General features: G+C 33.7%; 5 protein-coding genes across 7 annotated transcripts; 1 reads left to right on the forward strand and 4 right to left on the reverse strand.

Annotated features, from left to right (window-relative positions):
- Positions 1 to 3047: 3047 nt before the first annotated feature.
- Positions 3048 to 26723, reverse strand: LOC116413413 (uncharacterized). Of its 3 annotated transcripts, XR_008253630.1 has the most exons (4): positions 26522 to 26723; positions 22443 to 22645; positions 13219 to 13398; positions 3398 to 3519 (listed from the first exon to the last, which is right to left on the reverse strand). XR_008253630.1 is itself a non-coding variant. In XM_031912526.2 (2 exons), the coding sequence occupies exons 1-2, from the start codon at positions 22699 to 22701 to the stop codon at positions 3371 to 3373; spliced, it is 408 nt and encodes a 135-aa protein (XP_031768386.2). In that variant the 5' UTR covers positions 22702 to 24343; the 3' UTR covers positions 3048 to 3370. The 3 variants fall into 3 exon arrangements, 1 of the variants encoding a protein (XP_031768386.2); XR_004224091.2 differs by lacking the exon at positions 22443 to 22645; XM_031912526.2 differs by lacking the exons at positions 13219 to 13398; positions 26522 to 26723 and having other exon boundaries at positions 3048 to 3519; positions 22443 to 24343.
- Positions 4286 to 5577, reverse strand: LOC113517365 (uncharacterized). The gene has a single exon (XM_026902020.3). The coding sequence runs from the start codon at positions 5485 to 5487 to the stop codon at positions 4378 to 4380; it is 1110 nt and encodes a 369-aa protein (XP_026757821.2). The 5' UTR covers positions 5488 to 5577; the 3' UTR covers positions 4286 to 4377.
- On the reverse strand, positions 7287 to 9716 carry LOC113517364 (LIM domain-containing protein A-like). Its single transcript, XM_026902019.3, has one exon. The coding sequence runs from the start codon at positions 9664 to 9666 to the stop codon at positions 7441 to 7443; it is 2226 nt and encodes a 741-aa protein (XP_026757820.2). The 5' UTR covers positions 9667 to 9716; the 3' UTR covers positions 7287 to 7440.
- Positions 18624 to 19545, reverse strand: LOC116413412 (uncharacterized). Its single transcript, XM_031912525.2, has one exon. It carries the CDS (start codon positions 19495 to 19497, stop codon positions 18706 to 18708), a length of 792 nt encoding a protein of 263 aa, XP_031768385.2. The 5' UTR covers positions 19498 to 19545; the 3' UTR covers positions 18624 to 18705.
- On the forward strand, positions 24421 to 25355 carry LOC113517362 (uncharacterized). The gene has a single exon (XM_026902017.3). The coding sequence runs from the start codon at positions 24513 to 24515 to the stop codon at positions 25245 to 25247; it is 735 nt and encodes a 244-aa protein (XP_026757818.2). The 5' UTR covers positions 24421 to 24512; the 3' UTR covers positions 25248 to 25355.
- Positions 26724 to 26757: the final 34 nt, after the last annotated feature.

The following is a 26757-nucleotide window of genomic DNA, read 5'->3' on the forward strand; positions in this document are numbered from 1 at the left end:
AACATTATAATTTCACTGATATAATTCCACCTCTAAATGAAAATAATTAGGCGTAATTCAAGTATTGCCTAATAGGCTTATAAAAAAAAAACATTTTTTTATCACAAATTAATTTATTAACTCAAACATTATACAAAAGTTACTTAAAACTAATATCACAACGAGAACTTAGAATTTAGTAGATTTTATTTATATGATAATAAAACATAACATCTGTTTATTTATTACCAAACTTCCCTGCATATACCGAACAAATCTCTTTGGAATCCATCTTTCTCGCAGGGTGGGTGCTTCTTGAAAAATATAATATTATTTATTGGAACGAATCGTGAGGCTTTGATGTTACGAACTTCCTCCTGAAACCAATGAGACAGTTATTATAAACTTAACAATCTAAATATAAAGGTAAGACGTGGACATTGAGATATAAAATTCGATGTATGTCAATAAGCACAACAATTATTGAATTCTGCAACTTAGAATGGCAAACAAGCTGACGGTCCACCTAATGGAAAGTGGTAACCATCGCATATAGACATGAGCAGTACCACAGATATAACAGAGTATACTGTTTCGCTCATGATAACCCCTCATGTGTTACCATTCCTGAATAGTCAGGTGTTATTCCTCTGGATCCTGTAAATTTACTGCCATATCCCACCCTTAAAATCGTAACACAGCCATGCAAACACAAATGCTTCACGGTAGAAACATGATTGGGACAGAGGTGTCCAAGCAAACGACTTTTGTACAAAGTCTCCCTCTGGTATATCTGGTATATATCTGGTAAAATAAAGAATATCCCAATTAATGGCAAGAAAAATATAGTTAAAATTATTATTAATACGTTACATTTATCACTCATTAAATTAGAAACAATACAGAGCCAATTTCACAATTCCAAATTTAAAAAGACCTTCCTGTCCTTGTCCACTCAACAATCTATCTATAAAAACTTTTCCTAACCTTTTATCGATATATCATCTATTTAGTTCGTATATAGTCACACTAGCTGTTTCTCACGGCTTTGCCTACGTGAAATAGTAAGTTAAGTTCCTAAGTTTGGTTATAACCAGGTAGGTGCACCGTTGAAGCGTGGATGAGTAATATACATACAAACACATAAAAATCCAAACATCTTTCGCATTTATAATATATAGTATTACTATAATATCCTATTATCCTGGACAAATAATAAATACACCTTTTTAAAACAAAATGTTAAAAATAAAAAAAAAACTTACAATAGACGTATCATGAATATCCGCAATTTTCTCTGTGGTGTCGATATTTAACTCGGCATCATCGCCACTGGACACAACGTCAAATTGAATGTGTCTTGCACTCCCTACAACCACGATGCTAATCACAACAAAAATAAGTAGTATCGACTTCATGGTTATATCAATTATTTTTTGAGTTTCGCACTACGTTTTTATTCAAGTCTGGTACTCAAATAATATGTGAACTTATATTCCGCGCTTATAAATATCTCCTTGTTATCTATAAGGGTCTACGTCACATTTGCGTTACAGGAAACCCATCCAGGTGCCTAACAGACTCGCTCGCACTACCTCTGTTTACAAAACCGTTTACGTCACTAAATGTGGGAATTGTAAGAACAGATTTCTACAAATTTATACTGACGCAAATAACTCGAAGGCATATCTCTCTATCTACGGTTTTTATTGCCTTATAGTGTAAATATTACAAATACGTCATCTATTCTATATGCCTAGTAAAAAGATATTTTACAGTTTAATTAGATAATTCTTAAAATATTAATTTACTATTAATTAAATAACAAATAACCATAACATGCATCAAGCAATTCGGTAAGTATATATTTTTTTTTCTTACTATTATTATCTATCTGAACATTTTATACTCTTAACTTTTATTTCAAAAACATCTTTACTTATTATAAAAAATAGCTATAGGAGTTTTTAAATATAAGTATTTAAATTTTTTTTATCTAAATGCAAAAGGCCAGCAACACACCTGCAATGCCTCTGGTGTTGCGGGTGATTATGGGCGGCGGTACTCACTTACCATCAGGTGAGCCGCATGCCCGTTTGCTCCCTATTATATAGAAAAAATTCTGAAATATATCTAAAATATTCACTTGTAATTGTATATTTTTATTTATGGTGCAATAAAGAGTTAAATAATAATAATAATAAATCTGAAAGTCACTTAAAAGAGAGATTAAGATATTTAATGTAAATAACAAATAAATATAAGTAAAAGGTCATAATAATTCAAAAGCAAGTCATTTGTATTCGTTAAACCTCAGTACATATAAAATAGTACCTATTAGATATAAGTTAAACTAAATAACTGTTCTCAAGAATCAAGATTTTGGACAAAACAAATTTTATAAAATAAAAAATCATTTTCGACGGATTTCAAGTAGCAAAAAAATAATTATACATTATACGTCTTATTTATTATTAACATAAAATAAAACTCAAATAACTAATACATTAATAATTTATTTACATATTAATTATAGAAACTAACTAAATAAATAAAAACGAATAACTAATTAAATTAAAATTGAATAAATGGAATGCAACATTCTTTATATCTCGTAATAGGTACGTACATATATAAATCACCATATTAGCTCTTTATTTAATTTAGCAGTAAGTCTCATTCTTAGAAGTGAGTTTTATCATACATATACTGTCCATACGTCAAACAAATTTACAAGATTCCGCAAATTGTAGCTACATGTATAGTAGTTTGTTATATTGTTACTGTTACCACTTTTCACCAGGTGATTAGTTTGTATGCCATTCTAAGTTACATTAAAAAAATGCTGTTACTTATGTAAATTATGGTGAAAAGTATCCTGGATATGAATTAATCCATAATATGGTCTTTTATAAAACAGTAAAAAACATTCAAACATCTGTATAAACGTTCATATTTATAATATTAATAAGATGTAGTAGTTATAGATAGTAGAATTTAAATTTAATTATTTTTATTTATTTATATTATTACTATTTATCTATAATATTTGGGGGGTTGGGGGGGGGCAAGGATTGTTAGTAATGTGGACTACCAGTTCCATTGCTAACAATTAACCCTATCAGGTCGACCTCCCCATAGTCCCCCCTAGAAACCCGCGTGCTGAATTCCAAGTGTAATCATCACGATGAGCTAACTAACCTGCTTTTTTCATTCTCACCTATCATCCCTCACTGGTGCCCCGCCAGCGTATACCGTTTGCACAGTATGGTTTACCATTCCATCATCATACATTATAAAAACGGTAATATTTCTTTACTAAACAATGAATATCATTACACATTGTGAATATTTACAATACAATTTAATGTCGACACTTCACAGTTACAACTTATCCTGTTAATGTTTCTGGAACATTCTCGTACGTAGGCATTTCATCATAATATTCCCAGTGGATATCATTAGTGATTGTGGTGCGCTTGCGTGTGATGCACTGAAGATTAAAGCCCATCACCTCCTCTGGTGGACACGAAGTTTTATCTAACGACAAACAAAATATATATATATAAATTCATATATTATATAAATATTCATTTATTCCATAAAAATCATATTTTAATTTTATCATACATTGAAATTGACAAAATTTGTATATACATATATATGTATATATATGTATATCAGCAAGATGAGATTTAACACTTTCGATAAAAATAATATACGTGAGAAAATTTATTCGATTTCTCTATTTTGAAATCGATTTAATATCGAATAGCGCTATGTAAATGTATGGTTATTTTTTATATAACTTTAATATATCAGTAAACATTCGACAGTACTAAAACTAATATTAAATTACTATATATAACAATTATTGGACGTAAGTTTGTTTTTCAACTCATTATCCTCTACAAACTATCCTCTGCAACTATCCTCTTTTTGCAATTTCATTTCCATTATTTATAAATATGTTTAAAGTATAACAATATAAAAACATAAATTAGTAAAAAAAGTAGAAACCATCGCCTATAGAAAAAAATAGTACCGGGGGACATCACAGTATGTACTGTGATCATAATGCATTAACATTTCTGAGAACGATAATAGTTAAGCCTTAACAATATTTTTATGAATAAATTTTTATCAATAATTCTGGTAACTCGTTCTATAAAATTATCTTCTTATTTCATAATAAATTCTATTGTGCAGCATATCTGCCCGAATAGTTGTACAAATAATATAGATCAATAAAAACTCATGCGAGAATCTTTTAATATTTTAATTCAAATTTGTAACATAATATTAATTCAGTTAGACAGTTAAAAAAAAAACACTTTTAAAATAATATGAAATAATCAAATTATACATAATCTATAACGTAAAAGATTGTCTTAAATCTTATATTTTGTCAGTGTGGTTCTTCCCCGTTTGCTTGAAAACTAGTTGCTTATAATCATGTGGATCATGTTTCCCCTTTAAGATATCAGTACGAGTATGTTTCATTTCACTTAAATTTGAGTCAGCAAATTTATTATGTTTCACGTGATCTGCATTCTCCAAAGGATTCTTTGTAGTGGTCGATTTCATGAGTTGCATCATAATATTGTCATGTTTTATTGGACTTTTTGTTTTATCGACATCCTTTACCTCAGCGTGTTTCAGCTCGACATCTTTTTCGTACACTTTTTCCGGAGGTGGTATTTTGTAAGGTTTGCGATACATCATTTGATCTAAAGTACCATAGTTTATATTAGGTGAACAAGATAACAACAATGGTAATGAACAACCAGTGACAGTATATGGAAATACTGCTACTTGAGGCAAATAATAAGGTACTTGGTTAACATAAGGAGACCGTACTGACATCGTTGGAAGTATGTTCTTCATTATTGCTCTATGCGATAATTCCGCTAAAAAATCCTCTTCCTCGTTTGAACGTATTAATCGTACTGGTCTACTCAGAAAATTTCCATTCTGTTGGTCTTGAACTGGAAGCGATTCATGAATGTGAGTTGAAGAAACAGGTGGTAAATTTGAAATTGGAGGGAAACGATTTGTTGAAGCAAGTAAGTTTGGATGTGCATACAGGTATTGCATGCCACCGTACGTACCCACTGCAACCATGGGTACTGAATTTGCCATATTAGCTTCTCGTCGATTAATAATTTCCCATGGCGTATTCCGTTCAACAGAGGGTTGTGATCTGATAGTCGGCTGTACTGCGGCCTCATATAGAATTTTGTAGTCGGGCGGTTTTGTTACTTGTGTTTCACTTACATTATTACCACTTTTCGTGTTTCCAGAACAAGCTTGACTTCCACGTCGATCTGAACATATGACTGGAGACAACGGAATGTTTACATTATCTAGCCCTTCAATACTGTACTCTTCAGCGCTAATCCAACCAGATGCAGACTTGTTGTCTTCTAGTCTATGTTGGTGTACTGTTATACTATAAATTAAATGAAACTTCGCAAAATATAATGCCACAAAAAATAATACCTTCATTATGAAGGAAAGTGTAATAAAAATTTTAAATTGTACACGCCTTAAAAATTTACATATACACTGGTCATGTTACCTCAACATGGCAAATAAAACTACATACAATATGGGCATTCCCTGTCCTCCTTCAATGCAATGGTTTCCAAAGTTATGTTAGTCATATCTGCATTTTAAATTGTCATCATAAAAGGTGATTCTCAATTCATCTGTATTTTTATGTCTATGTTACTATATTTATGGGTGTAAATTATTATATATCATTATAACTAATGACAGATTTACACCAATGCAAATTGTAAAGTTGTAAACACCCATGTTGGCCCATATTAATTATATGCCAATTGAAGCTGCCTATATTCTTGACAAAGTAAAAGCAAAATCCATTTGTCAATATTTATTTAATTCCTCGTTTTATATTCTAATATTATAAATGTGAAAGTGACTTTGTTTATTACCTTTTACCGCCATAACGGCTTAACCGATCACTATACATTTTACTATACGTATAATATAAGGAATAGAGAACAACATAGGCTACTTTTTATTTAGGTCACTGAACGTATCCTTATTACCCGGAAGAAGTCATGGGTAAAAGCTAGTATTCAAAAATTTTCAATATAGTATGTCTATTAAATGTCATTCATTATCTAGTATGTTTGGGCACGATTAAAACTATATTAGGTACACTAGTTCTACCTATTTATTTAATTACATGATATTATCGCATATAATTAATAGCTTTGTTCACAAATTTGTACGCGTGGATTTAGGGAGTAAGTAACTACCTGTAGATATAGACAAAACAAATACCAGTTTTAAATTACATCCTCAGAGCTGTTTAAACTGCAACCAATTTGGTGCAATCGTTTTTATATGATGTCAGAACAAACAGACAGAAATTCTAACTATACTTTTTATTATATTAGTCAATATTCTACCTATAAGGTCAGACGTATGGATCATTGGTTTATATTCTTTACCTCATAGATAGTCTTTTCAGATCTCTATGCACCCAATGTGAGGCGCTTCCTCACTTTGAAAACCCGTGCAGTAATGTATACTGTCTTTATTAATATATCATTAATCAGCGAAAATAAAATAATATGCAATATCTCATATTACATCCACGTTAAACGATTCAAATTTTATGAATACATTTACCACAGATAATATAATACTAACCTTCATTTGTGTTTTTACTAAATAAAAAGTTTATTTTTATGTAAATATTTATTTTATTATAATACTCCGTTAAAATTTTCAAAGTCCTGGAATAATTTCATTTTATACTAAAATTTAAAAATGTACAAATTTGGTTTCACCTGTTATATATTAATTTTTAATAACTAAATACTTTTATATAAGAATTATTAATGAAATTTCATTGTATTATTATTATTAGAAATCTATAGGAATCAGTTGAATCAAAGTTATTGATTTTAAATATACACATATATTAATAGAGTTCATACATACAATCAATTCGTACGCAGTTTTATTATTTGGAATCGAAGTCCTGTTCTCTATCTACGATTTAATTTATTAAAAAAATAGATATAAGTACCCAATAACCTTATTTTGAGCAGGATTATCTATGGCATTTAACGTTATATTATAGGGAAGTCTGAACGAATATTATAAAGGATATTGTTTGTGATGGGTAAACTTAAAACTACTCAGCTGGTTTTTTTTTAATTCTTACACCTCTAGAAAGCTACGTTATAATGAGTAATAGGGGCTTATACAAAAAACGTACAAAGTTGGAACAGGTCACAGTTTAAAATAAAATAAGTGACCATAAATGTATTACAAAAATACTTTTATTGCTTAATAACTTGTGATGTCTTAGTAAATTTAAATAAGAGATACAAAATAATTAAATAATTATAATAATTGAAAATTAATATAATTGTGATACAGTCGCCATTGTCTCTTATGAACTCAAAATATTTTTAATTACTGTTTTTTGTCAGCAGAGTTTGCATTCATCGTTGGTATTGTTGTCGTTGATTCTCGCTTTAATTTAGTGTTTGATTTGTCGTTGCTTTTTGTAATTTCACGCTTCATATGCATGTTGTGTTCTTCATTTGCTCTATAGGCAGGCATACTACTAGCATAACCCGAATCGGAATCATAACCAGACTTAGTTAAGCTACCGGGCACCACAGAAGGAGAGCAACTAAGCAGCAATGGAATTGCACAGCCTCCCACGTTTGCGTTAGGGAATACTCCAACTGCACTAGAACCAGCTCCTCCTGAGGCTGCTATGTTAAGACCACCACTACCTCCACTGCCTCCATAAGCAGGTCCGTAAGCGGATCTTCCTCCATCATCCTTGTGTGCCCATTGAAGCATGTTTTCCAGTGCCGATTTTCCCATAAAATCACCCATACTCATTTGTAGTGTTGGCTGCATAAAATTATCCATATCATTTGCCTTAGCATGACTCATTGGTGATGAATGGTGTGTGTGAAATTCAAGACCACTCCCAACATGCATATGGTTATGTGGATGTGAAGGATGCATGAACTGATGATGATCTCCATGCATATGTGTATTTAACATATGCTCGTTATGAAATTCCCCTGCAGCTTTCATCTGGCTAACTTCTTCCATATTTTGCTTATTCTTTTGTGGCCAAAATATTGGTTTGTTTGAGCCTGGTTCTGTAGAACCTGCAGACTTTGGCATGTGGTGCTCGCTATCCGATTCTGTTGTTTTTCTTGCTGATGACTCTGGATCAATTTCCTTGTGTTCCTTGTCTTTATTATGAAATTTATCAGAATTTTCCGCAGACTTCATATGTTTCCAAGTACTTTTGTCTTGATTGTTATGTTTTTTAGAATGATTCCATTCATTTTCACCAGTATTATGGTGATTGGTTGGCATCATCTCAAAATTACTTGTTTCAGAAGATTTAAATTTTTTCTTATCGTTTTGGTCATTTCCACTGTGTTTGTTCATATTACTTTCGAATGTAGCAGATTTCATACCACTAGCCGCTGGTTTTTCAAAAGCCTTATTAACACCTGGTTCATTACTTTTAACAGGAGTTTTCATTTTCAAGACATTGCTATGAACATCGAATGAAAGTTCAGGTGATTTATTAACTGATGATTCAGTATTTCTGCTCATCATTTCTGGCTCCATTTTAAATTCTCTAAATTCTGTTTCCGATGTCTTCATTTCATCTTTAAAGAATTTTTGTTCCTTGTTGTCATGCTTGCCAGTATTTGATTGATGGTCTTTGAATACTTTATCTGTTTTATGAGCATCATTTTCAAAATTACTCTCCCTTACAGATATTTCATGAGTATTTAACTTTTCATTTGGTTCCATATTCTTATCTTTTGGTGTGGCATTAAATTGTAATCTGTTGCTTTCCCGACTAATGGGCATAAAGGTATCTTCCATATTTTTACCATTATCTATATTATTTTTACTGTGTTCTTTCCATTGAGCCATTTTTTCTTGTACAAATTGGGCATGGTTATTTGTCTCTCGCTTATCTTGTACATCATGTAATGTTGTAGTTTTCAGATCCATTGACTCAAGGTTTCCAAAATTTCGTTGGATATGATCCAATGCCTGCCTTGCTACTTCAATTTCATCGTGGAATTCATTATGCGCTGAATCAACTTCTCGAGGTTTGTGTGTTTGGGGTTTAACACCTGAAACGTGTTCTATGTGTTCTAAATCTCTCTGCAGATTTTCTATTGCTTCTTTTGCCATTTTGATACTGTGTTCCATGTTATCGTCGTGCATGTCAGTTTCTTGCCTAACAGATCTTCCGCCAACAACTTTATCTACATTATTTTTATCACACAGTTTAACGTTCACTTGTTTAGAACAGTTCTCTTGTGGATCAGACTGTGCTCTTTCTTCCTCGGAGTCTCTATATAAATGATATCCTTTATGTCCTCCAGTTTTCTTCACTATGATAGGTTTTTTGAAACCAAAGCTTCTTCCTGAGGCCGTTGTATCATCAAATTCCGATGTAAGATGAAGCGGTTGTGCTCCAGTGAATGTTGTTGGTTCCGCGAAGTACCTCGGGGACTTCTTTTCTCTTTTGATAAATTCTGGCCATTGACTTGGCGGAACTCTTTTGAATTCTTCTCCCGTTGTCGAGGGGGCTGCAATGGCAATTGCGGCCAGAGCACAGAACATTACTAAGGTCTTCATTGTGTGCCTCTGTTACTGCATTTGATGCTGAGAGCTGTTCTTCCGTAACATTTATACTAATTGAATCATTACAAAAATGCCTTTAGAAATAAAGATTTTACGATACGTGACAATTATCAATCGCAGAATCGCTGAAGTAGCGCCTTCTGTGTCAATCAATAAATTATCACGCACTTCCTAGAACATACTGATTACGTTTAAAAATTATATATGTTTTATATATATATATATATATATATATATATATAATATCTATTTATGACTTGTATAATTATTATCAATATTTAATTTTATACTAATATAAATATATCCTGCAAAAAGTTTGTCATAGATATCGATTAAAAAAAGAAAGAAATATAAAATTTTTGATATACAATTTAGCCATTGCCGTCTAATTTTTTTTATGCTACTTAGAATGGCAAATAAACTAACGGCTCACCTGATAGAAAGTGGTAACCGTCGCATATAGACATGAACAGTACCATGGACAAAACAGAGTATACTGTTTTGCCCATGATATCCCCCATGCGTTGCCATTCCTGAGGACTCAGATGTTATTCCTCTGTACCCTGTAAATTCACTGCCAAATTCCACCCTTCAAACCGAAACATAGCCAAGCAAACACATCTGCTTAACGGTAGAAACACGAATGGGACAGAGGTACCCAAGCCCACTTTTATACAAAGTCTCCCGCTATATATATATATCTCTCCCTCTAATATATCTTTTGTTACGGGTTGAGTTCAATCCCTACATAATATATATATTTATATTAATGAGTGTTATATCTATATGTATTTGTTTTTATTAGTAGTATATATTAAATATATTCCAAACTTCCAAAGAGGCTTATACAACTGATTAACATATTTTTTGTATGTATATATATATATATATATATATATATATATATATATATATATATATATATATATATATATATATATATATATATATATATATATATATATATATATATATATATATAAAATAAAAAATAATATATCCAGGCCTATAATTTATGCACACAAAAAAGACTAAAAATACAAGCAAATCAAAAACCTGCTTTACAAATTTCAAATGTGAATTAACTAGGTCAGCTAGATTTTTTTTTTTTTTTTTTTTATACAACTTAGAATGGCTAACAAGCTGACGGCCCACCTGATGGAAAGTGGTAACCGTCGCCTATAGACATGAGCAGTACCATGAACATAACAGAGTATACTGTTTCGCACATGATACCCCCCCATGCGTTGCTATTCCTGAGGACTCAGGTGTTATTCCTCTGTACCCTGTAAATTCACGCCATATCCCACCCTTCAAACCGAAACACAGTCATGCAAATACAATTCAATTTGATGTAACATACGTCTAGGTGTTAATAAATTAACGTAAATATAAAATTTTGTTTGCTCTAGCAAATAGACAAATATAAGAAACTTTAAAGCTATTTCTTAAAATCACTAAGCTACTTTTACCTACTTATAATAATATACAAAAAACCTACCGGTGTGCAATATTTCATTCAAATTAATCCAGTTGTTTATGCGTGAATGAATAACAAACGTTTAAACACGTTAACAAACTTTCACAAGTACAATTATAGTATAATTGTTACAATTACCACACAATTTGTTTATAAAATGTAATTATAGCCTTATTTATCTTACTAATATAATAAAATTGTAACAAGACTATGTTTTTTTTTAATGGATGATAATGGAATAATAACCCCGTTTGGGCTAACGGTATACACTGGCGGGGCACCAGTGAGAGATAATAGGTTTCGATAAAAGCAGGTCAGTTGGGCCCATAGTAATGATTTCATAAAAAAAACAATCGGGATGGTTTCCAGGGGGAACCACGTGGAGGTCGACCTGATAAGGTATATTGTTAGCAATGGAGCTTTTAGTCCCATTACTCACAATCCCTTTTTCCCACAAGACTATGTTCGTACATGGAGGATATTTAAGACTAATTAATATGAGGTATCTTAATAAGAGCAATAGGAGGGAAAGGGATTGTTAGTAATGGAGACTGAGAATCCTATTGCTAGCAATATACCCACCCTGGTCGACCTCCTCGCGGTTCCCCCTGGAAACCATCATGGTTAATTCCTGATGAATTCATCATGATGGGCTAACTGGCCTGTTTTCATTCTCATCTATCACTCTTCACTGGTGCCCCGCCAGCGTATCCCGTTAGCGCAAACGGGGTTACCATACCATTTTAACCCATCAAAAAAAAAATAGGAGCAATAGAGGTTAAACAAATATTCTTTTTAAATGTTTGTCTATCTGTAGTTCGCAGTTACATTTCGTAATATATATATATATATATATATATATATATATTCGATTATAATCTATAATTATTAAGTAAAATAAAATTAAGTAAAATGTATACCATTACTTTTTACGTCTTAGTACATCACATAGTTTTCAAAAAAACGAAAACATTAATAAAATATTTTTTTGATTATAAAAACCATAATAATAAATCGTTTTATTTAAGTTAACTTAATAATAAGCATTTTTGAATAGTCACTTTTTATAAAAATCTACCGACCGGTTCAGAATGAATAGGAATCAGCTGAGAAGAACGGGCAAGAAACACAGCTGTTACTTTTTTTTTCAAATAAAAGTTACGTATAAAATGACTATCACAAATTCGGTATCGACAAAAGAAAGAAAATAAAAAGCTTCAATTAATCTATTATTTTTGAACAGGCCAGTCCCTACTAGAAGCACCCGTTCACGAGTATGACGGATGAACCAATCATCATTGTGTTCAACCATTTTATAAGCCCAGCGACCCGGTCCACCACGCCACCACTAATCTGAAGTAAGCATGACTTGTTTCAAGATACGCAATTACGTCAAAAATATCTATGCTAATTTGAATGTGACGCTTATATATAGAAATTTAGTCTGAGTTTATTTCTGCCAAGCATTTTTGTCATTAATATCATCTATCCTGTAATAGGCCTTTCCAGAAAGATTCTTATTTACAACAGCTTTAAAACGTCGTTCGGGTAGATCCAGAATAGATTTTGGCAGTTTTTTTATAAAACCTTATACAATTTCCTGAAAACCTAACAAACGTTTCTTTATTTATGGATGTATTTAATAAATTAAACTAAATAGTCTTTTATCAATCATTACAAAAGTAGTCAATATGATGATATGTATTAATTCGGATAAAACTTTTCATAGTGATAGCATAATTTGAGTTTTGTGTTATGTAAATGAAACGATTTCATAAAATCCACGAAAACGAGCATAACAATTTATTTAATGTATAACATAAAATAATAATGGCCGTGTAGTCCTGGCATAGAATAGGCCATAAAACATCTCCAGAGCCTGGCTACGGTTGCAAATCCTCCTGCCAAGCGTGGCAACTACTGGTACGTGGCAAAACCCCCAAGAAGGAGGCTTATGCTCAGCTGTGGACGGTTGGAATATCAGTGGTCGGGTGATAATGTTTGCAAGCAATACTTATCAGGTCCACCTCTGGAACCATCGTAATTAATTTTTCATGAATACTCACGATGAGCCACCTGACTTGCTTTCTTCCCCTGACATCCCTCACTGGTACCCCATCAGCGTATACCGATATCACAGGCGGAGTTATCTTTATATTTTCATCACATTAAGATTAAGTCCCGGCATAGAATAGGCCACCCCTTTAACTTATGGTCTTATGGTCAAGGGATGTGTAACAGCGTCCCTGTAAAAACATTGCCAAAAGTTAAACTGCAATAGCCAATCCGCATGCCAAGCATGACAACTACTGGCAAACCCCCACTTATGGAGGAGGTTATGTTCAGCAGTGGACAGTTAACGGCTGATAAAATACAAAAAAAAAAACAAATTCTAAGATCTAGGACCCTGGTCATAGATTAATATAAATAAAGTCACCATTATTAACAATTCCTTTCCCCCGGGAAAGGAATTGTTAATAATGGTAAATCCCATTGCTAGCAATATGCCCAATATTGCTAGCAATGGGATTCTTAGTTGATTTAACAGGTCGATCTCCACGCGGTCCCTCTAGAAAGTGTCATGGTTAATTCCTGATGAAATCATCATGATTGGCGGAATGACCTGTTTTCATTGTCATCTATCATATGTGTTTTTGTGTGTGTGTGTGTGTGTCTGTGTCTGTGTGTGTGTGTGTGTGTGTGTGTTCTGTCACTTATAGTGGCATAACAGGTTCAAACAAACGCTTACACTATAATATAATATTGCAACAAAAGAAAACATAGATATAAATCAATCATTTATTGAATCCATATAAACGTAAAAAAGCAATATTTAAAATTTAATTCTTAATTAACTTTCTTCTCCGATTGCTTGTCATTGGTCTTGTCATTTTCTTGGTTTACACGGTGAGCGACGATACGCGTAAGATTTGGTACCGGATAGTCTTTAGAGACCACATGATGGTTGCTTGCATTGATATCCGGATAGTCTACAGACACTTTATGATGACTAGCGGTACGTTCTTCACCCCATCCAGTCTTCGTTTTAGTGTGAGTATCTTCTTCGTGATTCCTGTACGCTGGGCTGTAAGATTGCGGAGCAGATAAATGTCCTGCTACCACATTTGGGGAACAGCTTAATAATATAGGAACGTTACAACCGCCCACTTTCGCGTTCGGGAATAAGCCTACAGCTCCGGCGTGACCTGCTGATGCGGTACCTGCTCCTGCCGCGATACCCGCACTAGCACCTCCTGATGCGTATCCTCCAAGGTTCAGAGCTAGTGGACCACTTGGTGCTGAATCGTAATATGAACGAGCTGATGGATTCATTTCCTCTTGCATGTAGTCTTCTTCACGATACTGTGGTGGCTGGTATGGCGGTGGCTGGTATGAGTGTGGCGGTGGCTGGTATGCGTGAGGCTGTGGAGCAGGAGCAGCTTGTGGAGCAAAATAAACTGACACGGGACCGTATGGAAGAGCCCCGGCGCAAGGTGCTGGTGCTAGTGGTGCTGGTACTGGTACGGGTGGTGGTGGTGGTGGAGGTGGTGGCAGCAGCGCTTCCGCTCCGTATGATGATGACTTCTGCGGTCCTGCAACGTCGTCGACTGGTGCAGCCAAGCCTGAACTCACAACGACTAGTACTACCAAAGCGATCTTCATTGTGAATGTTGATTGTGGCTTCTGTCGGGCGTACTTAACCTTTAAATACCGTTATGATCCTACGTCCACATGTGTGAGATAAAATACCACTTACCTAATAATCTGCAACATTTAGCACGTACAGCATGCCTTAATTAGAATTTATCACGTGCTTTTAACTTCCTGATTGAAATGTTACACATGTTTGTGAAAAATATGCTTGATCTTATTTTCAATATACCATAAATATTATCAAGTAAATTTTATACAGAACTAGCTTTGCCCATGGCTTTGTTTATTTGACCGAGATATGTTCAATGACTGTAATTAAAAGTAGCTCAGATTCTCCTATCCATTCTATAAGTACATGTACAACTCCTAAATTTTATAACAACTGGTTGAGCCATTAAGGCGTGAACAGGTAACAAACAAACAAATCCATTTTCAAATTTATAATACTAAATATAACCCGAGGCTTCGCTCGCATCGATCAGTATATAAAGTATCCTGTATGTTAACCTATCCATGTACTAAATTTCATTCAAATTCGTTCAGTTAGTTTTTGCGTGCAAGAGGAAATAATATCCATCTGTACATCACCTTTATCCTCTCAAACTTTTGCATTATTATATATGGGATGATCAGTAGAAATACTACATACTCACAGTTCTTTATATACATATCATCATCATATCAGCCTATAACTGTCCACTGCTAAACATAAGCCTCCCCTTTGGAGGGTTTGCCAGTAGTTACCATGCTTAGCAACCGCAATTGAATGAGTGAATAAAATTTTTTGTTAAAAATGTGATACAATTAGGTGATATGATAATATTACAATAGTCAGTTTCACACATTTTGTCATTATTGGCAGTTAACAGATTGAGTTAGGCTTTAGAGATGTTTTAAAAGGGACGCTGAAGCCTTTTTTTTATAAAACTTTTGTACAGTCTGCCTTTGGTTAATATCTGCCTAACCCTCGCCCTCCCTTAGTCGCCTCCTACGACACCCACATTATATACATATGTAACAAGAAATTAATGAACTCACTGTGTTTTTATGTATAAAAAAATGGACATAAGTGTTAAAATATATATTTACAGTTCTATATATCTATTTACTTAACACTACCATTACAGCAACTCCTACATTATAATGCGGTCCCTTACGTTATACATGCCCTAATGATTTAAATAGCATACTTGTACTCCTTAGAACTGTTTTTTAAAATATGTTTTTTTACAAACGCTAATTTTACACTATATACATAATAATATTGTAAACATAAAAATAATTATCTATTTTGCCTGGTTTTTTCCTTACATACTTTCAATCAAAAAGGAAGGATTATTAAAAAGGCCTAGATAAGGTTTTAAATTATAGCAAAGTAAACCATTGTTCATTAATTTCTTCATAGTACGATTTTAATGAGCATTGCCTTTTCATTTGGTATAAATAAATAAATTTGTAGTCAATGATGACATTTCAACCAATATCTGTCCACTGCTGGACATAAGCCTCCCCCATAGACTACCATAAAGAACGGCCCTGAGCCACCTGCATACACTGACTCCCTGCAATGCATTTCAGGTCGTCACTCCATTTGGTGGGAGGTCTTCCTACACTGCGTTTGCCCGTACGCGATCGCCACTCAAGTACCTTTCTTACCCATCGGTTATTGGTTCATCAAGCTATGTGGCCAGCCCATTGCTACTTCAGCTTGCTTATCCTTCGGGCCATGTCGGTTATTTTGGTTCCTCGTTTCGGATTTTATAATGCAAAAAGACTCCGAGTATAGCCCTCTCCATAGCCCGTGAGTAATTTGAAGCTTTTGCTTACGGGCAATCGTGTGGGATCATGTTTCGGTTCCTTAAGTCATCACTGGCAACATGCACTGGTTAGAGACCTTCATCTTCAAATCAATCAGCCCTTAACCGTCCACTGCTAAACATAAGCGTCCCCCATGGGGAGTTTGCCAGTAGTTGCCATGCTTGGCAAGTGGATTAGCAACCGAAGTTAACCTTTAGAGATGTTTTAAGAGGGACGCTGCTGCCCATCACTCGCCCTCCCTTAGTCAGCTCTTACGGCATTCACGGGAAAGGAAAGGATTGCTTGGGTACCTTTGTCCCATTCGTGTTTCAACCGTGAAGCAGTTGTGTTTGCACGGCTGTGTTTCGGTTTGAAGGGCGTGAATTTACTGGGTACAGAGGAATAACATCTCAGTCCTCAGGAATGGCAACGCATGGAGGTATCATGGGCGAAACAGTACTGTTATATCCATGGTACTGCTCATGTCTATAGGCGACGGTTATCACTTTCCATCAGGTGGGCCGTCAGCTTGTTTGCCATTCTAAGTTGTATAAAAAAAAGATATAATAAAATAGTATGTCTTCGATGTTTATCATACAACAATATGACTTGTATAGCAAATTTCATAAAGATGGGTTAAAATGAGAAGGGACAATCAAACATACTTTCATATTTATAGTATTGACACGAATAATATAATAGGTACTGTATTAGTAAATATGAAGTTAATGTTTAAATCTTTAAATAAAAACTCTATTTTACGATTTATTTTTGATACTTGTACGGTTTTAAGCTGAATTTTTTTTTTCAATTTATGTAAAGACTAGCTTTTATCCGCGACTTCGTCCGCATGAACAAGGTGTATTGATTGACCGGGATAAACATTAGGCTAAGGGAGGAAAGGGATTGTTAATAACGGAGTCTAACAACCCTATTGCTAGTAAAATAGCCTATCAGGTCGACCTCCACGCGGTTACCTCTAGAAACCATCATAGTTAATTCTTGTGGAATTCGTCATGATGGGATAATTGACCTGCTCTCATTGTCATCTATCACTGGTGTCCTGCTAGTATATACTGATAACTTAGACGGGATTATTATCCATAAAAATACAATAGCTTATATCCTTCTCCATTCTAAATAGTAATAATATATTTCAAATTTCATGACAATTAGTTTAGCCGTTGCAGCGCTAAGTAATAAAGATTAACTCTTTTACACATTTAGAAAAACACTACCTATATCCTGCGGCTTTACCCGCATGAATCAGTATATAAAATATCCTGTATTCTAATTTAGCATATAATCTATTTGTGTGCAAAATTTCATTTAAATGCGTTCAGTAGTTTTTATGTGAAACAGTAATTTATTTGTTCTTAGATGTTTACATCTATTCTGCCAAACATTCTTACAAGCTTTCGCATTTATAAATATTACCTAATAAGATTAATAAGAACTGATAGTTTGAAATTTGGTAAATATGGAGTCCTGAATATGTCATTCAGTTTTCAAACCACATCCCTCTCTAATTAAACTAGGTATCTTTCGCTCTAATGTACTCATTAAGTTGTGGAGTGTTGATGGGTATACAGAGGAAGAAAATATTTAAAAATGTAGCCTACATTAGTTACTACTAGGTATCTTTGTTGAAAAAAATTTATATTTTCTCATAATTCATATCATCATGGTATTTCGCGACTTACTTTTGGCCACAACATAATATCAGTGTTTTGCTCTTTTTAGGGCAAAGAAATAAGCTGAGTTGTGGCCATTTTGTATTACGCACACGCATGAAGAAAAAAATATTGTTACTAATTTTATGCATTTTGATTTTGTTTTTGTTTTTTTTTTTATTTTTTGTACATGTATCTTTTTTTATCTTTTTTCACTGTGCATTTGTGTCTGTTGCTGTTTGTGCGCTGTAAGTAATGCAAATAAATTATATATCTATCTATCCATCTATCTAATTATAAATTTAATCACATTTTTTGTCAGTCAAATTAAATAATAAACTACAAAAAATTATATAAACGTGTAATCGTTTATTATATTATACAGCAGTCTTACAATTATTTACGTACAACTATACCTAACAATTACTTTTACTGGTGGGAGCTCATCGGATGGCCAGCCTCACTGGAAGTGGCCGCGTGCTCATGAGTCTCGGGTTCCTCGTGGTGCTCCTCATGCATTTCGTGATGGCTCTCATCTACGCCTCTGTATGCGTTCGCCGGCGCCGCCGCGGGGGCGCCACCGTATCCGTAACTCTGGGACTTTATCAATTTCCCTGGAACTATCGATGGCGAACAACTCAACAGAAGTGGGACATTGCATCCACCAACGTTCGCATTGGGGAACACTCCATAGGCCGGACCAGAGGGAGCCGCCCCACCAGACGCCAGCTGTCCTAAACCGCTTAATCCTCCCATACCACTCAATCCTCCCATACCACCAGCGTGCATAGCTGGACCGTATCCTCCATACCGTGCCATCGGGACGTGCTCAGCCATCATGTCTTGGAAGAAAGTCTCGTGGTCTGATCCAAATTCGTCAGATCGGTAGTGTGGCCCTCCGTAAGAATAGGAATGGGGTGCATGAGGTGGTGGATATCCGTATCCCGCATGCACGGGACCCAAGTTGAGTTGGTAGGCCGAAGGGGCGACGGCTGGTAACGGAGCGACAGCTGGGAGCGCCGCGACCGCAGCGCCACCACATGGAGCGCCGTATCCGCCATACGATGGGTACTGGGAGCGTTTTTCTCGTCGGATCTGCGGCTGCTGACTGAGCAGTACTGTGTCTTCAAGTTGTTGTGCTAAAGCATCCTCGAGAGTAGGCGCCGGCTCCACAACAAATACGACAGCAGCGAATATACACAGAGAAGTAGCAACCTTCATTGTTAAGATGATTCGGTACTATGGTTATTGAAATCGACACCACTCCAATATTTATACATAATTTTGCTTATACAATATCACATTCGAATTACTTAGTTTGCAATCTAAGTATATTTTGCGACACATGACCGAGTATTTTTTTGCAAACACTGAATAATTGTTGTGATCTCTTTTGTAAATTTTACAAGAATGAGCACAATAATATGGTGGTACCATTATTACATATTATATTAGTATAATATTTAATAATAAATGGTTAATTCAAATTTCCCACATATCCCACATCAATATTTTGTACACATAAAAACTAACTAAAATAGAGAGTAAAGGGATTGTTATTAATGCAGTTTAAAATCGCCATTGCTAGCGATATACCCTATCTGGTTGACCTCCACGCGGTTCCCCTAGGAAACATAGTGGTTAATTCTTGTTGTATTCGTCGCGATGAGCCAACTAACTTACTTCCATCTTCATCTATACTCATATATCAATCAATCAATACATAAAATATAATCGCAGCTGGTACATGGAAAATATACAAAAAAAAGTTATTATAGGGGCTTTATAAACGTAATAGAACCCAAAACAATGATTTTTTAGAATTTTTGTCTGTTTATCTGTACATTTATGCACAGTAATCTCAGAAACGAATTAACCGATTTGAATGCAGTTTTCACTAATACTTTGGGATTTGCTCCACTTAACATATTATAACATTAGTACTTGTTTTATTTCAATCGGTTCATAAATAAAAATATATAAAAAAGATAAGTTGAATTGACCGAAACTTTATGAAGGTATTAAGTACATAATTATTTTTTAAGCATATAATACAATATATGGATTCATGAAGAGTTCCAAGAGAAATGTTATACAGAAACTACATAGTTAGAAGCAGGCAGCGCCGCTGGAAACGGCTAGTATATTATTATTTATAAACCATTTGCCTATGGAAATGGTTTTTTTTCTTACTTTTTTTCATTCATTCTAAATTCAGTTGTTTATTTTCTGTATATGTTACCTCATAACTCCATCAGTTCTAAACCAATTTGGAAAATTCTTATTGCAGATGGGACCATAGAAATTTTATCAAAATCATTTCAGTGGTTTAATTTTTAGACCAAAATAATTAATCTAAAAATTAAACTATTGAGATATAAAATAAAATTAATGACAATTGAAGTCGGCTTTTTTGTGGGACACAATCTTTAATTATTAATTGATCACGTCGTAGACACATCAATATACAAGGTTAAATCAAAAATGTATGTAGTAGTAGGTAACTTTAAGAATTCACCTATGCTATATTTTAGAACAAAAATTTTGTGAAAATTAAAGAAATAATAACATAGGTATGTCTACGAAAGAATTTCAATTGAAATACAGTATTCACACTTACATAAATTAATGACATGCTGCCTTTTTTACTTTGAAAATTCCGCCATGGATATCCACATGTTCCGGAGGGAGTATGTGGGTACTGTCATACTGCTAAACCATGTCCTAACCGCTAAAACCTTATGCTATTCCGGTTTCCAACTGCCAAAGACACGAATCTCGTTTCGAAATCGCAAATAAACGTAAGGTGCTTATCTACGCAAGATTTCGAAATGTCTCTCTAAAATATTCACAATATATCCAATCAAAACAATCTTCATACGCTCTCACTGGAAAATATTGTTAATAATGTTTTCTAATTCCTAGAAAATTCGTCAAGACGACTTCACCTATCTTCATCCTCACTTAACATCATTTACTAGAGATATCATTTACCAGTGTTTACCATTACCATTCCATTTTCATCTCAATAAAAACCCCCTGGAAACCATTGTGAAGTTCTTAGAGAATATATCACAATGGATTGAATAATATGATTTCATTCTCGCCTATCATCACTCACTAATATATTGCCAGAGTTTACCAGTAATGAAAGCGGGGTCACCATACCATTACACCATACATTGTGTTGCTGGCCACACTAATTACTAGATAGCAAGGCTACCATGGTAATCCTTTATCTCGTATCTACGTAACATAGATTCTAAAAATAAGGCATTCATCGAGTTCAAAAATAATCTTCCAAAAATAGTTATTTACTAACTTGAATTATATTATATGTAGACTATATTCTTATAATATTATAATATTTTGTATTAAATACATCCAAATTTGATGAATGCGCATGTGATTCATTTTATAATTAAATTATTTTGTCATAATAAATATCACGTTCGCGTGATGCATCATAAGCAGTATATTATAAGGTCGAATAAGACATCCATCATACATTATTAAGTTTAAGTACATTCTATAATGTAAAACTAACAACAGACCAAATAATTTTGATACATATGCCAACTCTATACGTATGATATAAGGGCGTAGGTATACCATTTAGGTACTGTAGCAGCTATGAGAATAGTTTCTTGTAGCACAAAGATTCATAGGCATTTAACAAGATATTGTGCTAATTCCAATAACACTTCGTACTTCCACTAGTAGAAAGATGCAGTAGGAATAGGAGTAAGCGGAAAATTAAATGTCAGTAAATATATAAAAAAAAGTCAATGAATTATCTCATGTTCCTCCATATATGAGATATTCAGTCCTCCATATTCAGTCATAATCCCAATAACAGTTATTGCTTCTACCGGTCGGAAAACATAATAAGAGTGGAAGGAAATTAAAAATTAATTACCCATTCAATTATAAAAAAAAAATTTATCTCATATATGTTGCTCCATATATGAAAATTCCATTATAATTATTTCTGTAGTTTTTATGTAAAATACTAACAAACACAGAAAATAAAATCAATAACCATGGTTTTCGATTAATACAAATAGCAAGTATATATCTCTAAATTATATTTTAGAAAATTTTAATATATAGTAAATTTTTTTACAGGCATGTTTTAGCTGTACCATGAACGATAATATATTTACCTGGACAATCCTGTACTAAAATGCAATTCTTAGTGTATTCATCCCTGATAAATCCAGCTGAACATTGGCAGCCCACTCTGCACTCCCATACAGAAGGACAGTTCACTTTCTCAGTCGCTAACAGACGTAGATTCACACACGTAGCCGGACACTTCCATCCACAAAGAGAAAACTCCTCGTGCTTCCTCAGGCATATGGATGTTCTATATGCAAAGATTTTGTTTATAAGGATCGCAGTAAAAATGTATTGTGCTTGCATTTTCAAAGAACAATATTCGATAAAACCCAAGTTCGTATTTTATTGTTACTGATATAAACTTTTATGTTATAACAGTCACTACAGTTTTCAATGTTATAATATCTCAATTTCCGTGTTGTAAATATGCTCACGACTATGATCTCAAATGTGACAGACAGAAACATTTGTTGACTGTTGTTGTCTATACTCTTTACTATATTCTCATCATAATTTCAGCCATTCTTCGTTCACTGCTGAACATAAGGCTCCCCATAGACTGCCATAGGGAATGGTTCTGAGCCACCTGCATTCACTGACTCCATGCAGTGCATTTGAGGTCGTCGCTCCATCTAGTAGAGGGTCGTTCTACATTGCGTTCGATTTCGATCTGTATCTATTTACCCGATTTTATTAGTTAGTTAGTTAGTTACACCATTTATAACTCCAGAACAGCTGGACAGAGTTTGATGATCTATGATTCGTTGGTTTCGTCTCTGCCACGAATAGTAGAATAACTATTAAAATATCGGAAAGAGTCACGTAAAAAACAGCTTAAATTGATAGGCAGTACGAAGTTCGCCGGGTCAACTAATAAGAAATAAAAAATAACACTGCAATAGCTAAAACAGGATTATAAGATTAAATGGTATTTAACTTATAAGTGGTGGAAAATAGATAAATAATGGTAATTCTACTTACTAATTTATCCTACGAGTACTACTTTTATGCGAAACATTGTATGTTTGAATGAACTAAAAGATGAAGTGTGACTAATTATCTGTACTACATACTTAATGATTATACTTATATGTATTTTGATTGGCCGTGTGGTCCCTGCTTATAATGGGAGACCCCTTCTTTTCCCGTGGGTATCGTAAGAAGCGATTAAGGTAACTTAATGGTCGAGGGATGGAGAGCAGCATTCCTCTTAAAACATCACCAAAGCTTATCTGCGATTGCCAACTCACCGCCCAAGCATGGTATCTACTAGCAAATCCTTATGGAGTATAAGGATATATGTTCAGCAGTGGACAGTTAATGGCTGATATAGTACGATATTTTGTTAGGCGTAATATTGTATTTTTTTTACAATTGAAATATAATGTTAATGTATAAACTTTTAACATTAATAATATATATTAGACTACGATATGCTCTATTCTATCAGGAACAGGTGCCTATTCTTAATTCTAGTGTTTTTATAACATAAACCAAGATGCGGATATGAATTACTATAATGTATCAATTTAAAATCAAATAGTACGAGAACATTTGACAGTCAAGTAATTTCATACGGAATTTGGAACGATTCATTTGTTTTGCTGACGGATAGTGTGTTTATTCTCAATAGGTACTTATTTCTTGTAATTACTTTAAAGTCACCTGCTTGGAAATTGTGCCAACGATTATTCTCATAACATGCAGTAACAGTTTCACATTTTAACAGCTATTAAAATTATATGTGTTATAATTTACAACCATCTACTTTTTAAGAAAAAGACGTTTTTGAATTAAAACATGTTTTCGTATACATAATATTTTTTAAATACATACCAACTATAAACAATAATATTTACCATATTTTACTAAACACTGTTTTATCTTTTATTCATAATTATCATTGTTCGAATATCAAATTTGGAAAGATAAACGTGATAGTATGTAAGGGACAATGAACATCGAAACGTGTCACGATCATGTACTGATTAAAAATACGATTACTTAATTTACGTTATCTCTATACCTCCTTATGGGATGGAATCATATATAAACTCAGACTCACTCCTAAATGATAGATAATATTGGGTGTTACATACGTGTAACAAATCAACATGGTTGATCGCTTATGTCTGGTGTTCTTGGCTGTGATTGCCACGGCTAGTGGACGCACAGCCTATTGGAGCGCACCAGATAATCTCCAACCAGTCCATGGACTTTATGTGAAGCCATCTATGGACGGAACGACGGGAGATCTGTACGTGGCAGCCACAGAAGAAAATGGAGTCAAATCACAATGGCTAACTGACCAGCCCGTCAACTTTCTACCAGTAGCCGCTGCTCATACACAACCAACTGTCGCATATCCGCCAAATATCGCCAATTCGGATGAAACAGCGAATACGCAGAAACGAGCAGTAGTCAACCCTCCTCTTCAATATGCCTATGCGTACCCTGTGCCAGGAAATCCTGAAGGTAACTCAATAGTTTCTTATCCTTACCCTGTCTCGGCATCTAACGCCTTGCCTTCTAATCCGACTGAAATACGTAATACAGGTGATGCCCCTGCTAGTACCACTCTTCCCCAGTATAATCCTTTTCACTACTTTTATCCTCAAATAATATCAGCATATGCTGATCTTTTAAATAACCTCAAGGAGACAGGAAATACCGAGGAAGCGACTGGTTCGGTCACGAATAAAACTCCAGCCGCTTGGCCTCCGACATATGCATACCCTGTACAATACGTAATGGTGGACCCCAGCCTGTGGGCACAGAGTCAAACTGCCTCTGGAGTATCGACAACCTCAACTACATCAGCTGGCGTGCCAGTTATCGATAATGAATAATAAAAAAGTTACTTGAAAATGTAAAATTTATAATTAGATATAATAATTTATTGTTTATTTTTAAGCCCATAAAAACATTATGTACTAAATAAAGATTAATTAATTCAATTAGTTACTTATTTACCAGAATAAAAACAGACTCATAACATTCCCACTATTTATTAGTTTTTTTGTTAAAAGAAAATTGAATGGTAGGCTCGCCTGCGCTATAGGTACTTACACACTGACGGGGTATTAAGGATAAATGAAGATGAATAAAGTGAGACCAGTTGGTCTACCGTGACGAATAAACCTTAAATTAACCATAATACTTTCGGGGAAAGACCGCATGAGAAGTACCTAATTAGGAATAGTCCTTACAATGGGACCACAATTAAATCCTCACTGCTATAATCCCTCTCCTTCCCCTTTTAATAAGTAGTTGAAATTGTAACCAAATTATGATATGAGGTACGATATGATACAAGATAATATAATAGAACGAATAAATAGTATTTAAAAATAATTAATGTTGATATTTACTAACTCAACTTTCTATTATTTGATTAATCATGGAGCACAATCGAATTATAGCAAAAAATTATAACATTAGCTAATAACCATACGCCCAGCCTGATAACAAAGGCTTATATATATAATCGTCTGTAATATAGCAAAACATGAAATAGTGACGGTCCGACCCCGCTTTACAAGGGTTTTTTTTATGAAATACAGCCTATGTTACTCACTGATAACATAGATTCCTGTAGTTGAAAGAAACTTTAAAAACGATAAAGTAGTTTTTGAGTTTATTCATTACAAACAAACAAAAAATTTTAAGTTTTCTCTTTATTGTGTTAGTATAAACATATTTACCTTATGATAGGTATATTACTAAGATGTTACGATATATTATATAGAATATATTATATAGATAGGTATATTATTAAGTAAAGTAAGTATACCAAATAGTAATTGAAAAAAAAAGTTGAAAATACTCAATTGTTATCATCTTTAAAATTATTAAATTTACAAACGAATGAAGTTTTCTATTTAACGTCTCTTTATGCCAGATCTCATACAGCACAGTCTGGAGCTTTACATAAGAATATCCTTTAATCCACTTTCTTAAATATCTGTACATCATTGCTAACTTAAGTCGTATTATTGGGATTGAAATTAAATTGATAAGAATAACCTGTCCCATTGATACTCTTAAGAGAAATTCTGAGCAATTCCTACTTCAATAGATGTAGTATAAAAGCCTACTAGACGTTAACAGGAAACAAACTCACTTTCACATTAATTACTCTTCTCTATCCAAAAGTTGCTTGGAACAAATCGCTTTTAGCGGAAAGGCCGCCTATTATTTATTACTATAATTTTTTTAAGGAATCAATAAGGAGCATATATTTATAATTAATCACGATGAATTACAGAAAAATAGAGGTTAACTGTATACACAATATTCTTTTCCTTTTCTATTAATGAAAAAAATCTGAGAAATGCCAAAGTGTGACGTTAGGTAATG

This window comes from Galleria mellonella, unplaced genomic scaffold (genome assembly GCF_026898425.1).
Source record: "Galleria mellonella isolate WM207_F2 unplaced genomic scaffold, CSIRO_AGI_GalMel_v1 utg78, whole genome shotgun sequence".
NCBI classification, from domain to species: domain Eukaryota; kingdom Metazoa; phylum Arthropoda; class Insecta; order Lepidoptera; family Pyralidae; genus Galleria; species Galleria mellonella.

What these genes read in the sequence shown, in the direction of transcription:
- LOC113517365 (XM_026902020.3), bottom strand. Translation starts at nt 5,487, where the DNA reads ATGAAGGTATTATTTTTTGTGGCATTATATTTTGCGAAGTTTCATTTA.
- LOC113517364 (XM_026902019.3), bottom strand. Translation starts at nt 9,666, where the DNA reads ATGAAGACCTTAGTAATGTTCTGTGCTCTGGCCGCAATTGCCATTGCA.
- LOC116413412 (XM_031912525.2), bottom strand. Translation starts at nt 19,497, where the DNA reads ATGAAGGTTGCTACTTCTCTGTGTATATTCGCTGCTGTCGTATTTGTT.
- LOC116413413 (XM_031912526.2), bottom strand. Translation starts at nt 22,701, where the DNA reads ATGCAAGCACAATACATTTTTACTGCGATCCTTATAAACAAAATCTTT. An exon ending in TTTAGTACAGGATTGTCCAG is followed by an intron (nt 3,520 to 22,442) that starts GTAAATATATTA and finishes GTTTGTCGTTAG; the next exon opens with ATAAAACTTCGTGTCCACCA.
- LOC113517362 (XM_026902017.3), top strand. Translation starts at nt 24,513, where the DNA reads ATGGTTGATCGCTTATGTCTGGTGTTCTTGGCTGTGATTGCCACGGCT.